At 45.5% G+C, this 15,511-nt stretch overlaps 2 protein-coding genes and 1 pseudogene across 2 annotated transcripts in view; 2 read left to right on the top strand and 1 right to left on the bottom strand.

Annotated features, from left to right (window-relative positions):
• JAK1 (Janus kinase 1) overlaps positions 1-2,650 on the top strand; it is a 46,150-nt gene extending 43,500 nt beyond the window's left edge. Inside the window, exons 22-24 of the mRNA XM_049774427.1 lie at positions 243-360; positions 807-917; positions 1,190-2,650. Coding sequence (XP_049630384.1) covers positions 243-360; positions 807-917; positions 1,190-1,291 — 331 coding nt within the window. The 3' untranslated portion in view covers positions 1,292-2,650. The remainder of the gene's footprint in view (positions 1-242; positions 361-806; positions 918-1,189) is intronic.
• The window catches only part of RAVER2 (ribonucleoprotein, PTB binding 2), a 78,422-nt gene continuing 65,557 nt past the window's right edge, over positions 2,647-15,511 (bottom strand). The window contains exons 12-13 of the mRNA XM_049775457.1: positions 14,008-14,144; positions 2,647-4,695 (exon numbers count right to left, since the gene is read on the bottom strand). Coding sequence (XP_049631414.1) covers positions 4,549-4,695; positions 14,008-14,144 — 284 coding nt within the window. The 3' untranslated portion in view covers positions 2,647-4,548. The remainder of the gene's footprint in view (positions 4,696-14,007; positions 14,145-15,511) is intronic.
• On the top strand, positions 5,362-5,540 carry LOC126012769 (uncharacterized; annotated as a pseudogene).

The following is a 15,511-nucleotide window of genomic DNA, read 5'->3' on the forward strand; positions in this document are numbered from 1 at the left end:
GAGGTCCCTGAACTTAGAGGAAAATGAGCTTACGGGTGCCCGTGTGCCACTGTCTTCTTTAGAGAGCATGATTTATTTCCTGCCTGACATATCACACAGACAATTCTAGCCAATAAGACTGCCTCATCCACACTAACATGCCTCAGAATAGGCCACTCTAGCAAGACTAGGTGGTTTTTAGTTTCTTGTAACGTTTGAGATCCTGCCCAGGCAAATGGCATTTGGCATCCCATGTCTTTCAGGTATGCTCCGGAATGTCTGATCCAGTGTAAATTCTACATTGCCTCTGATGTCTGGTCCTTCGGAGTGACACTGCACGAGCTGCTCACTTACTGTGACTCGGACTCCAGCCCCATGGCGGTCAGTCCCATGTGCCTCAGCCCAGTACCCACGTCCCATAGTCCCATTTCTTTTTTCTATCATTGTTCTTAGCTGGAACCAAGGGTGCTAGAAGGAAAGAATCCAGTTGTCTTCATTTGTTGTGGCTTTTTTGAGTCTTCATTTTTAAGGAGCCCGCAATGCTCTAGGATGATTCTGAGCTTCTGTTTCCTATCTGGGAGGGTTCAGGGACCATTAGAGGAGGTGGGTGAAATGAGGGAGCAAATTACTCGGAGCCTCATTTGAGCCATACTTACTACCCCTTCAGTGAGATCATTTTCACTGAAACAGGCTGCCAGAGGACCAGGGGAAGTACTGAGTGGCTGATGGAGATGAAAATTCCAAAACCTTTATTCATTCTTAGTGAACAGTTATTTATCTAAACCTGTATAAAGTAAAACATTTTGTTTGGTTTTATTTTAATGTAGCTGTTCCTGAAAATGATAGGCCCAACCCATGGCCAGATGACAGTAACAAGACTTGTGAATACATTGAAAGACGGAAAACGTTTGCCTTGTCCAAGGAACTGTCCTGATGAGGTATTTTGTGGGCCACTCCTGTGAGGCAGGGTAGTGGGGTGGAGGGACCCAGTTAAAAAGGTCCAAGGACACATGTAAAACCATGTGAGCCACATCCTCAGCCTTCGAGGGCCAAGGATTTTGAAAGTCAGTTGTCTTGAGAGCTTCTCTTCACAGTATATAGTTGTCACAGTGTCTCTATTTAACATTCCTGTTCTCTAGTCATAGTTAACTTAAGTCAAAAGCATTTCCAAAATGTTTGCCTTTGATGTTCTTATTTTTTATTCTTACAGGTATATCAACTCATGAGAAAATGCTGGGAATTTCGACCAGCCAGTCGGACGACCTTTCAGAATCTCATTGAAGGATTTGAAGCACTTTTAAAATCAGCATGAATAACGTTTGAATTCCTTGGTGTCAAATCCCTTTGCTCCCAACAAATATCTCAGCCATTTTTTTTTTAAATGAAAGTTTATAGTTTGTGTGAAAAAAAAGATAAGTGGGTATCCATGTACGAGGCACGCAGTGGTGCTTGAGAAGTGTAAGTATTTCCTTCCGATTTAAATTCGGCGCCAATGACTCTAGGGATTACCCAAATATCACGACGTTCTTGAGCACCCCTCCTTCTGGAAGGAAGATATTATTTTTGTCTGGCTCGTCTGTCATCACAGTTGATTATCAAAGTGGGATTTTGAAAACAAGAGGAAGAGATCAAAGTCTTGAGCTGATTGATTTATGAGTGCCAGGAAAACCACCCCTCCATCAGCAGGCCAGTGGGGAAAGGTGACAGATGGACATAGCCAGACATATGCATTGTGTTTTACTTGCTGCTGGCATGGTCCTTCTTGCTCTGAGACACCAGAGAGTGCCACTGTTTCTCTCAGCCGGGTGGGTTCCTGTCACCACTAGGACTCTTGGTCTTTGTGTTTTCTTCAGTGGCTTAGCTCCTCTCCCCTTGGGTAACCAGTGGTACCTATTTCTGAGCTGTCCTAAGGGGCCAACTATGGAATACTTTGCTGCATGACATTAATTCTTGAGAATTAAGCCTGTGCTTTTTTAAAAATAATCACTGATTCTGAGAGCAGGGATGTTAGTCTACATGCTTTTTAGAAACGTCAGTCTGTATCTTTAAAAAGAACTGTACTGTTTGGGGGCAGGCTGGTCTCGCATTGGTCTTGAATGCCCTCTGCAGTCACTCAGAATGCATTATCCCGCAGAGAGTTTCAGTACTTCATCCTACAAATACCATCATCCTACAAGAGTCCTTCAGTATTGACTGTCATCTTCTGGCATAAAACTTGAGAAAAAGAGCATATGAAGACCCAGCTCCATTGGAGGGTTTTGTTTGCTTGAAGGGTGTTGGGAAATTGTCTAATGTAAGGCCAGAGAGATAATACAGCAAGTAGGGCACTTGCCTGGTATGTAGCCTATCTGGGTTCAACCCTTTTTCTCCCATATGATCCCCTGAGCCTACCAGGAGTAACTCCGAATGCAGAGCAAGGAGGAGTAACCCCTGAGCATCGCTGGATGTGGCCCAAGAGACTGAGGAACTTTCTGTTCATACTCTCTCGCATTTGATGTTACTTGTCTTTTGGGGAGCCTGAGGAACGTTCTAGATTGACTGAGTGGCAAGAATAAACTTGCCACTTAGAGTCACTCAGCCACCCTCTGTCATCAAGGTCTCTTGTGTTCAACCTGTGGCCACCCTCTATGCACTTTTATTCTTTATACAAATAAACAAGTCCAAAACTTCACATGCATATGCCTTTTAATAAGTGAGACCTCTTTTTCAAAGCAGTTAATACAATTCATTTGTATAGAAAAATAACCACATTGTGTATGGGGTAATGATGCTTTTTCTTAATGTCATTTGGTTTGTATTTAGCTAGGGTTAGAGCCAGGGACAGAGTACGCTGGCCAGTACGGTGGGCAGGTCTCTGATGTAACCCCAGATCTCCCACTTATACTCAGGAATGACTAACATAACTAGAAAAAGGAGCTTCGGAGAGCCTGTGACTCAACCTGAGTCACCGATGAGGGAGCCATGTCCTGATAGTCGCTTACAGGCTGTATACTCAGAAGGGGCCCCAGGCACCAACTTGCTGTCCTCTTTCCATAGGGGCAAACAGATGCAGTAGAAGAGACCAAGGAACATTCTTTACAAATCAAACATTTACCAGTGTCAAGCTTTGTAATTCAGACAAATTAGATAACAGGAGAGAGATGTAAATGAGCTGACTTCAAGTCTAGGATCATGAAGACGCCTAAACTTAAATCTCAAACAAGGCACAAACTTAGAAATTTCTAGATGGCAAAGGGCCGCTCATGCATTTAATACCAACAAAGTCTTCAGGAACAGGTGGGCAAAAGTTATATGCAACTAACAATTCTTCCAAAAGTAAACTAGGCTAAATAGCTGAGTTTTCAGCCTAATACTAAAAAGAATAGGACAAGGCAGAGTGAGGTATACCACGGTAGCTCAAAATGGTTACAAATTTTAAGACTCCTTCAGAAAGCATAGTAGTCGCTGCACTGCGACTTTGCGGCTATCTGGCATTTGACGGGGTAAAGTCAATCAGTGGTTCTTAACCATCAGTCCATGAATGGGCACCAGACTGGCCAGGGGGGAAAAAGGTATAAATGCAATGACTTGGATCCCAACTTGTCTATGCTGTGGAATGAAGCATAGAAACTATACTATGGTTTCTTGCCAACTACAAAAATTAAGATCCTTCTTTAGTTGAAGTCCAAGGACTAGTGCCTTAGCTCAAGCAAATCTCTGTATAAAGGGCCAGAGAGTAAATATTTTACGCTTTTCAGGTCAAATGGTCTTGTCTCTGTCCAAGTTACGTAGCTCTGCCCTGGTGAACACGAGTAGCCACAGTTCCCAATGAGCAAGAGCGTTACAACATTTCACTATGGATTTCATACTCGGTTTTGTCCTTCCAATCATTGGGAAATGTAAGCATTCTTAATTGCAGTCAGGACAAATCAGGGGAAGGACCAACTCTGGTCCTCAGGGTACACCCATGGCCACCCCGTACTCAGGTCACTAGGCCACTTGTGAAATCCCTTGTCTTCCACAGACAGTGTCGAGCCTCTGCACACATGGATGCTTTGGACACAGCTCCCGGGGGCAAGGCTGGCTGCTTGTGTGGTTCACACGCAGAGCCCAAGAATCTCTGCATTCCTTACCATACACCTGGACTTTTTCTAGGGAAAGGTCTAAAAATCTACACAGAGTGTGTCCAAGTCAACATGAAATGCACACTGACTAATAAATGATTTCTAAGGCTCAGGAAACAAGGCTCGTTTCCCATGGATTCCCATTTATATTTATTGCTTCAAATATTTTTTTAATATATGGTGTCAGGACGAGTCCCGGGCCTAATGCAAGGACTGTGGAAACACTGAATTTCTCCAATGGACTCTAAGTTAATACACATTAGGATGCGTCTAATTCTAGTGGCAAGTGTCCTCACTGGTCTTTTATTGCTGTATGTTTGGCAGCTCTGCCTGCTCCACAACACAGTTCCTATGGGAAATCAAGAACCCGTATTGAAAGATATGGCTAGTTTGAAGGTACTTAAGGCAGCAATGAACAGCAGGAATACTGCAAAGAACCTTAGGAGGGCATGACAAGAACCCCCATTCAGTACACGCGCTTCTTTTTTAAGTAGGTTTCCATAGAATATGTTCCTGCGCCCTGAGAATGCTGGTCCATAAGTTCTCCTGAGCCACCTTCTGGAGCGGAGATGAGATAGGATGATCCGCGTTTCTCATTTCTTAAAGATGACACCTAGAAGACAAATGATGAGGCTGAATTCTGACTCTAATGGATTAAGTTGTTAAAAGGTGTCTACAAGAAAAGTGGTTTCTGCTTTGGGCTAAAAAAGGGTCCAGGGTTCACTTCTGGTGTGCCCACCCAGTTAAACCCCAGTGATCTACCCCAATGCCAACTTCAGGGAGTCTCCCCCAAAGCAGGCTATCCAAGAAATCTACCTGCTTGTCAGCAAATGCTGAATGTCAGTGGCAAGAGTGAGTGAAACAGGCAAATGTTGTGCAACTGGGGAGCAATGCGAGTTCCAAGCCTAGTCTTTATATACGCCCACCTCTGGGAGTGTTCAGAAACAAGATTTTGGGCTTCCTGGGAACTTCAGGTGTTCATGATGGAGCCTGTCAGGCTACTTAAAAGTTATCCTTGTGGACAACTAACAGATTAGATACACAGCCCAACCCTGTGACCTGATCCTCCTTAATTCTTAAATCCTGGGTGAAGGGGCTAGTACACAGGAGCAGAATGCCACCAGAGGATGCAAGGATATAGAAAAGACTTTGGCGTCACCAGCAACCTTGAAGTGGTCCTTCCCATCACTGCTCAAACACGGGTCAGCTTGAAGGGAACAGAGGAGTGTCACAGAGCCTTGTACAAGGGACAAGGAGGAAGATCGAGAAGTCCATCCCCATCGCTTTTCGGCCTGTTGTGTAGTAGCTGTTCTTATCAGTTTAATATCTGACATGTCCTCTATCTGAGGACAATATATTAAATGGATTTTTGGAGCTGGGAGTCGGAAGAAGAGCTTGCTCCGTCTGCTGTGCACATTGACTTGGTATTGCAGTATCTCAAGAAACGGTGCACCCACTCTCAATGGGGTTAAATTGAAGGAAAAAACATAAAACAAAAAGAGAAGTCCATCCCCTGAGTGCCTCCTACCATGTATATATTAGCTATAAAGCCCCAGGCTGCAATATAGACGTTTTCCTCTGAAAGAGGATATAGGAACTTGCTAAACGAATGACACATAAGACACACAGGAGAAATGAGAATACAGCAAAACCCGGAGAAAGGGGACTCAGGAAAAGGCTGAAAGGGCTCATGTATATACTTTATGTCTTGGGTGGGGGAGGACATAGAGTGCTTAGGCTAGTAATTGCTCAGCGGGATCATGCAGTTCATGGGAATTGGCCCCAGAACATCACACAAGCGAGGTAAATGAGTCACTTGAACTTCATGCTTACTCTACAGAAATCCTGTTTGATCACCAAGTTTTCAAAAGCAGTATTTCGTGGTCTCCTGAGCACTCAGCCAGGAGTAGCCCCTGAGCAACTGTGGGTGGCTCCCAAACAGAGCAGTCAAGACAGACCATAACCCTCACTCCAGCCTTCACGCCATACAGTTTGGAGTGAAAGTAGTCAGAGGGTAGGGCGTTCACCTTGCACACAGCTGAGCTGGGTGTGAGTCCCAGTGCCAAGTATGGTCACCCAGATCCTGCCAGGACTGGTCCCCAAGCGTAGAGCCAGGAGTACGAAGGCTCTGAGCACTGCCAGTTATGGCCCTAAAATAAAACCAACCAACCTAGATGGATGCTACACTTGCAACCTGCCAGGGGATAAAAGGTTTGTCTCCTCATCCAGCCCAATGTTTAATGCCACGTATCAGAGGGGTGGGCTCCCCAAACACTTAACTTTGAAACCTAAGAAGTTAGTGTCTAAGATATCATACAACCTGAGACAAAGAGTGAAGGAGGGGCTCAGCCTAGCTTAAGAGGTGAAATCCTCTTCCTCCCATTCCTCCCTGGACATTTTATTGACATACTGGAATAAGAACTGGCTCCAATTTACCTCAGAGACCAGGAGGCTGGGAATACCTTTTCCACTTCTAACCCAGTGAAAGCCTTGGACAGTCTTACTGACAGCCAACAGGGCCTGCACAAACGAGTCCCACAGGACATAAACTTATCTTCATGGGTGCAGGAACAGCCTGAGTCATACCCATGTGGCTGCCCATCAGCTTCTGCATGAGGTCATCTCTGAGTACATACTAAACCCAGCTTCTGCCTAAGGGCCCAGGTTCTAGCCAGGCTGCAGCTAGGAGCTGACCACATCCTCTAGGGCAGTGGTGGGCAACCTTTTTTTTCAACTGAGTGAAATCTCCCCAAAACCACGATTGACATTTATTTTGAGAGCCACACAGGGCGTGCACTGACAGAGGCTAGGAGTAGAGTCCTGACTCCTAGAGTGGCCGCCCGGCATACAGAAGAGCTGCATTAAAAAGTGTAAAGAGGGGCCGGTGAGATGGCGCTAGAGGTAAGGTGTCTGCCTTGCAAGCATTAGCCAAGGAAGGACCACGGTTCGATCCCCGGCATCCCATATGGTCCCCCAAGCCAGGAGCAATTTCTGAGCACTTAGCCAGGAGTAACCCCTGAGCATCAAACAGGTGTGGCCCCAAAAACCAAAAAAAAGTGTAAAGAGCTGCATGTGGCTCGAGAGCCACTCTAGGGAAACCTGGCAGTCTTTTTTTTTTTTTTGGTTTTTCGGGCCACACTCATCTGATGCTCAGGGGTTACTCCTGGCTAAGGGCTCAGAAATTGCCCCTGGCTTGGGGGGACCATATGGGACACCGGGGGATTGAACCACGGTGGCGATCTTTCCTTGGCTAGCACTTGCAAGGCAGACACCTTACCTCAAGCACCACCTCGCCGGCCCCAAACCTGGCAGTCTTGACACAGGAGGGGGAGACTGGTTGTGAAGGAAAAGGGAGTGGAGAGGTAGAGCTGGCTGAAGGTTCATCCATAGGAAACCAGTCCCTGGAAGCTGCTCGAGACAGCTTAGCTGGTGCACAGAAAGTAACCAAGAATCCAAGTGAACAGAAAAAAAAAAAAAAAAAGAAACATCAATATTTGAAGATGCAGCTTCAGGAAACAGGCAAGTGATTTATTTACCCGCTGCTGAATTCAGGTACATGGTCCAAAAGACAAGTCACTGAGGTCAAAGAGCAACACATGAGCCAGGGAAAATTTCAACAGACTTGAAGAGATGAGGAAGTACCAAACACATAGTAGAGCTGAGAGAGGCAACAACTGAACTGACATCTAATGCGGTGCAGGGGTGCTTAACAATAAGACAGGATGGATAGAAGAAAGGAACTGCAAATTTGAAGACTGGTCAATTATCCCATGGGTTGACTGACGCACAGGCGTACACGAGCATGAGAGAACACACACATTCCTTAAGAGGTGTAAACCATCAAATGGACCAATTAGGGTTTCAGGAGGAAACAAACCCTGGTTTGTTTGTCTTGAGGTCACACCTGGTGGTAATGCTCAGGCAACCATATTGTGGTGCTAGGGCTCAAGCTAGAGTCAGCTACATGCAAGGAAGTACCTTCCCCCTGCACTATCTCTGGCCCAGAAGAGATTTCGAAACAAGGACTGACTGAGGGTGTGAAAATGGACAGGGAAAACCTGTGCTGTCAGCCGCCTCCATCATGTTCTGCTGACACCAGGACTTGAACACATCAGGAAATAGCCCTGGGAACAGGTTGGAGGGGAAATAAAAAGCAGCCTCAGTTCAGAGCAACAAACTGTGACCAGGAAGCTTCAGCAGTTGGAGCTTTGCCCTGGAAATTGGGGCTATGCCCAGTACCCCAGCTACATCCCTGGGTATAGCTCACTCAAGAGCAGTCAGGACATGGCAGCAGGGTCAGGCTCACTCACTGGCATCACTCGGTGACCCCTGGTCTCCCCTGGACTTCTCTCAGTGACAGACCCTGAGGGAGGTTCTGCCAACCCCATGCAAACAGTGAGGGTGTGTGTGGCTGATGTAAGAGCATCCATACTCCTCCCAAAGCACAAACCAGTCAGCAAGAGGCTGTCTGCAGCCGAGGCCCTATCCTTGTTCATGCCAGCCGAGGTTACCTCGAACCTTGAACCTTCCCGGCCCCACCCTCATCCCCATCTTGGCTCACCGGTACCTCAGCTCCCTCCCCAGGCCTGTCTCCCTCCTGCCCCAGATCTGTTGGAATTGGGTCACAGGTACCCCCTAGGATGCTCTGAGGGCAATCTGCAGGTCTCAGCCCAAGTGGGCTGGAGCATAACCCCTCTCCCCAGGACAGGAAGTGCTTCATCAGTGACAAGGGGACCAGTCTAGGGAAGTAAGCACAGGCTGTCCTGGGGGGTGCTGGAAGGCAAGAACCTCAAATCTGGACAGTCACAGGCAATTCCAGAGGAGATGGGACCTGGGCGGCATGCCAGGCAGCATGTGGGGTCTCACCAGGAGGCGGGAAGCCATTCCTGCGCCTGGCATTACAGGCTCCACAGCACACAAGTGAACAGCAACCGGATACCTGTGTGACTCGGCAAAACTCACAGCAACAATAAAATGCCACAGCTGCAACTTCACCCCAATACTTCTCACTTTTCTAGTTTTATACTAATCTGCCATATACCTGAAAATCCCATTATGGCACACATTTACTAAGAAACCAATTCTGGAACGATGCAGTTGCTACTTTATTTTTAGATCTTTAAAAAAAATTGTTAATTCTTCCTCTCATTATAAAGCAAATCAAACTCAGGGCTTCCCACAAAGGAGGCCCAGTGCTTTTCCACTGAGCCTCATCCCTCCATGTAAATGTCACCTAACTTCCTTTCTGGTCTTTTGACTTCTAAAGTTAATATAACAAGCCACGTACATTTATTATGTTCACTTCAATAACTGAACTTATGATTCATTTTTCAAACTCCCTAAGAATTGGAGAAGACAAAATCTGGGTTTCTTTTGGGGGTCTCCCAGGCAGTAACCGGGGGTGGGGATGGTGCCTGAATGGGACCGACTGGTACCAGGGATCCAATCCAGGTCTCTCACACACAAAATCATGTACTCTAGCCTGTTCAACTAGCTCTCTGGCCCCCATAGGTCTGGATTCTTAAAAAAATTATTTTTGGGCCACACCTGGCTACACTCCTGGTAGGCTCAGGGGGACCATATTGGCTGCCGGGATAGAACCCAGTCATCCGCATGCAAAGCAAGCACCCTACCCGCTGTACTATGCTCCAGCCCCAAATTATTTTTATTTATTTATTTATTTGTTTGTTTGTTTTAATTTTGGGGCCACACCCAGTGACGCTCAGGGGTTACTCCTGGCTATGTGCTCAGAAATGACTCCTGGCTTGGGGGGTCATATGGGACGCCGGGGGATTAAACCACAGTCTGTCCTAGGTCAGCCCCTGCAAGGCAAATACCCTACCGCTTGCGCCACTGCTCCGGCTCCAAATTATTTTTATTTTTAATTTGATATAGCTCACAGGTCACAAGATGGTCAGCCACACAGAAAACCCTTTGAGTTGCGTCTTGACATTTCGCCACGAGGTGGCAGCATTGTACTCACAAAGGACCTGCACGGTCCAGGCCTGAGCACCCTTTGTCTGCTTTCTTTCAGCGCAGGGTCTGGGAAGGGCAGAATATGTAAGAACACTAGGTGCCAGTAGTGCCGGAAGACAGTTCTGCCCCGACAACACCATCAAGGAGGCCTCAAAGCACCATCCGAACAGCCCAATGCAACAGCAGCTACAGCTCTGACACCCTTCTTTACACCATTTAAGCTGACAGGTTGCCAAGGAGAGGCTCTGACCTGTTTTACATCCTTGATTTAAAAAAACAAACAAACAAACAAACAAACAGCAGCTGGGGAGATCCATAGTTTGACAGATATCAAACGTGGGGTTGTACAAATGTTTCCTGCCTGGCTGGAAGGCTCCCAACCCTGACACAGGTCACCAGCTCAGCCGCCAGAGCAGAGGTGTCAAACCCGATTTTTACCTGGAGACAATGACATAGCCCAGTGCAGTGGCAGGATCACAGATAGAGAACCCAGGACAAATTATTCTGGAGGATGTTTGGACCACACAATGAAGTGTGCAGTAGCTAGTCTTGTCTCTGTGCTCAAGAGTGACTCCTGGCAGTTCTCAGGGACCCTATTCAGTGCTAAAGACGAACTGGGGTCAGCCACATGCAAGGCAAACACATCACAGCCTGTGCTATAAACTTTTATTCTTCTTTTTTGTTTTGTTTTGTTCTGGGGCCACATCTGGAAGTGCTCAGGGGTTACTCCTGGCAGACTCAGAGGACCATATGAGATGCCTGGGATCGAACCAGGGTCAGCCACATGAAAGGCAAATGCCCTGCCTTCTGTGCTATCGCCCTGGCCCTTGTAATTCTTATTAAATTCTCTATATGCTCATTGTGACTTTTCCTTGAGGATCCTGAGAATGTCAGAAGCAGCTGCTTTATTTTGATTTTGTCAAAGCTACATATCATGTCAGGTCTGGGTCATTTGGGGACCAGTCTCCATGAATAGCTTTTCCTCTTAACTGGGTCATATTCTATTTCAGCTATGTAGTAATTTTTGTGTAGTGGATAATGCAGAGAACAAAGCCGAGTAGCTATGAATTATAGAATCCTCTGCTGGGGATGTGTAGGAGGAGTAATGCTGGGGATCAAACTCCAGGGCTTTGCACACACAGGCAAGGCCCTGTGGATCAAGGATCCTGGTATCTGTTGTGGATTGAACTTCATTGCTCCCTAACCCTCGATCCCCAACCCTTTCTCGGATCCCCGGCACATACAGTCAGAGCAGGCAGACATCGCAGGCATCAAAACACAGCCACACACACCATGGGGGAAAATTCTGGGGCTTGCTGGTTGGATGTTTTCCTGGGAGTTGATGGCTGCCACCTGCAGCTTACTTTTAGTCATCTGCCATTTTCGTGGTATTTGCTGTTTGTGTTCATGCTGACCCTGGAATGGACGGGTCAACAGCAAGGAACCAGACAGAGTAATGGGAGAAAATGCATTTCGGCCAGGTGGTGTGGAGCAGCTTCTTGAATAGTAGTGAACCAGCCACGCTTCTAGCTTGCTGCTGCATTCCCTGCCATTTTTATTAGCCAGAGTTTAACATAAATCACCTGAGGATCAGTGTTGACAGTTACTACGAGTATTTGTGATGGGCCAGAGAGATAACACAGCAGTAGAGCATTTGCCTTGCATGCAGCCAACCCAGTACAGACCCTGGTTCAATTCCCAGCATCCCATATGGTCCCCCAAGCCTGCCAAGAGCTATTTCTGAGCACATATCCAGGAGTAACCCCTGAACACTGCTGGGTGTGGCCCAATAACCAAAACCAAACAAATAAAAAGCGTACTTGTGCTAATTAACTCAGAAATGGTGAAAGTAAAATGTGATTTTATAGGTTTGTGAGAAAAACACACACACACACACACACACACAACTACTACTACTACTACTACTAGGGAGAGTGTAAATGCCATTTATAGCCCTATCAAAAATAAATGCTTGGGAACTGGAGAGAGTGCAGGGGTTAAGGCATTTGTCTTGCACACTGCAGACTCCAGCACCATTACCTGGTCCCGTAAGCAACAACAGCAGTGATCCCTGTGTGTGTAGAACCAGGATAAACCCTGAGCCCAGTGGATGTGAGCCTCAAACAAGAATATATAAAAAATACCATGGACTAAATTTAATCAAGGGAGTAATCTATATGTACACTGAATATTATGAAACAATGCTGAAAAAAAAAAGACAGAAATGAAAAGAGATTTGTGTCCCTGAATTGGAAGAATAAACACTATTAACAATGGTCATTTTTCTTAAAACAATATTTAAAAGGGCCAGAGTGATAGCACAGTGGTAGGGTGTTTGCCTTGCACATGGCTTTCCAGGATGAACCTGGGTTCCATCTCCATTGTCCCCATATGGTCCCTCAAGTCAGGAGCGATTTCTGAGCACATACCCAGGAGTAACCCCTGAGCATCACTGGATATGGCCCAAAAACGTAAAACAAAACAAAAAAAAACAATATTTAAAGCAATTCCTTAAATGTTGACTGCTCCAGCCTTTTTTAGGAAAACAATATGAATATTTATAGAAACTGAGCTTCTGTATGACCCAGCAATAACATTCCTAGGAATATACCCCCAGGGTCCCAAAGCACAAAGCCTCTGCATTTTTTAAAAAAAGTCTTTTATATTTTATTCATTTACTTATTTCACTTTTGGGCCATACCCAGCAACGCTCAGGGTTACTCCTGTCTCTGTGCTCATAAATTGTTCCTGGCAGGCTCGGGAGACCATATGGGATGCCAAGAATTGAACCTGAGTCCAACCAGGATTGGCCATGTGCAAGGCAAATGCCCTACTGCTGTGCTATCACTCTAGTCCCAGGCCTCTGCACAGCTATGTTCACAACAGCCAGAATCTGGAAACAACCCCAAGCATCTGAGAACTGAAGAGTAGACAAGGACTCTATGGGCATCTACAGAATGGAATACTACACAGCTGTTTGGAAAAAAAAAGTCACGAAACTTGCTTATACAAGAATGGATATGCAGAGGATTATGCTGAGCGAACTGAGGCAGAGGGAAAAGGATAACATAGAATGACCACACTCATTTGAGGGATATTAAACAAAAAGATGGAGGGGCCAGAGCGATAGCACAGTGCGTAGGACACTTGCCGTGTATGCAACTGACATTCTATACAGTCCCCCGAGTCTGCCAGACAGAAGCAATTCCTAAGTGCAAAGCCAGGAGTAACCCCCAAGTGCCACCATGGTGCCCCAAAATGTACTATGGTAATAATATACAAAGAAAACAGAGACAAGGGCCAGGAAGACCAGTCCATGTTAGGAAGCTTGCCACAAAGGGGGGTGGGTGCACTTAGGACCACTATGACAATGAGAGTTGGAAATGATCACTCTGGACAAGAAACTGGGTGCTGAAAAGAGATGAAGTGATATGCATGGCACCCCTTCAGTAGCAATATTAAAATCCATGGTGTCTTTTAAAAAGGGGTATTAGAGAAAAAGAGAGAAGAAAAATATTTGCCAATAGAGTCATACATGGGGGAGAGCAACTGGTATCAGAAAATGTGCCCTGGTGAAGGTAATGTCCCTGGATGTTGGGACATTATATGGCTAAAACTCAACCATAAACAATCTTGTAACTATCTCATGGTGATTCTATTAAAGTTTTTATTTAATTTTTTAAGAGTCAATTTCCTTAAAATCCTAAGTGGGAGGTACCACCCAGGTACGGGCAGGCTTGGTTCTGCAAATAAAGTGCTCACCCATATAAACAATATGAGACAAAGGCCTAGTGCAAAATGGTCATCTTTTGAACATGCCCGAACTTCCAAATGGTGGGCAAGAAATCTCGCATACATCACTGCAATTGTTCCAAATACATAAATCACAATTTGCATGTTGGGTATATCCAGTTCTCCTAAATATCCCCAACACCGGAGAATAGCTCACCTGTGCATAATCACCCAGAGGCTGAGAGTAACCGATGCACTTTTCCAGTGCGCGCTGTGCTCCATTTCCCTGAGAGATCACCTCCAGAAGGTTGCTTGCGATTCCAGTCTTCTGCAAACCGACTTTACTTGTAGGGGCTGGAGGCAGAACCAGAATGAATGCTTTAGTGACTGTTGCAAAACTGCTGTCGGATCACAAAATTCATTCATGGCTAGCATAGTCTCATATAGCACACAATGCTAGATTACCAGTAATGATCTATACTTCTTATCCTTGGGAGAAAAATATTCCAGTATGTATAGAACTGTACTGGCTCTCTTCTCTCAAACAACTGAAAAGGAAACTTGTCCACTGAAGACATCATTTTAATCTGAGTATTTTAAAAAATATCTATCTGGTCTCTAAAACAAGGTATGCAAAATATCCATTAACCACTTGTTAAAGCAGTTAGCAAGCTCTTAGTCATCAGTCTTTAAACCAAATTAAAAAATAATAATATGGACCAGAGTGATAGCACAGCAGTACAGCATTTGCCGCCTTGCATGCCGCCGACCCAGGACGGACCCGCGTTTGATCCCCAGCATCCCATATGGTCCCCAGGGCCTGCCAAGAGTGATTTCTGAGTGCAGAGCCAGGAGTAAGCCCTGAGCATCTCTGGGTATGGCCCCAAAACATCATCATCATTATCATCATCATAGGTATACTAAAAGCACAATATACTTTTTCTGAATTTTCCAAACACAATACTAGGTTTAATTTCAAGAGGATATGTCATAAAATAACCAATACTGTATGCTAAAACAAAATTCTTCTTCCATCTTATCTCATTAAATCCTATCGCTTTTCCTTGAAGCATCAGTTATTATTTATTTTCCTAGTTATTTCATGTATTTGTACATTCAGATCTATGCCTGTAAGAACAGACACACAAGTGGAATCATCTTATGGATAATTTTCTTGTTCCATTCAGAGGTCTCAAAGATCTACTCCTGTGTAGCTGTTTCTCAGTTAAAACAAAGCTACTCAGTTTCCTTTAGCCAGGACCCATCTAGAGGCCCTTTAACTCAGTGGCCACTAGGCCCGTTTTACTTCTTACGCCTGGCACATGATGTCTGATTTTTCTTCAAACTCTAAACTCAACAATGGGCTGAAACGAAAGTACAGTTGGGGCCACTTTCCTTACATGCAACAAAAACTGGGTTTGATCCTCAGCACCACGTATGGCCGGAGGCCCACCAGGAGTGACCCCTGAATCCAGAGGCAGTAGTAAGTCTGAGAACACTGGGTATGGTGTAAAACCAAAAACCAATCCAAACCAAACCATTTCTAGATAGAGGTTTATATTCTGTCATTGAGAAGAGGCATGCCCAGTGGTGCTCAGGGGTTACTCCTGAGCGTTGCTTTAGCCCCACGAGGGGGTTCAGATTCTTTGTTTATTTTTGTTGTTAATTTTGGGACACACCTGGTGGCACCCAGCAGTTACTCCTGGCTCTGCACTTAGAAA

Source organism: Suncus etruscus, chromosome 6, assembly GCF_024139225.1.
Source record: "Suncus etruscus isolate mSunEtr1 chromosome 6, mSunEtr1.pri.cur, whole genome shotgun sequence".
In the NCBI taxonomy this organism is placed as follows: Eukaryota; Metazoa; Chordata; class Mammalia; order Eulipotyphla; family Soricidae; genus Suncus; species Suncus etruscus.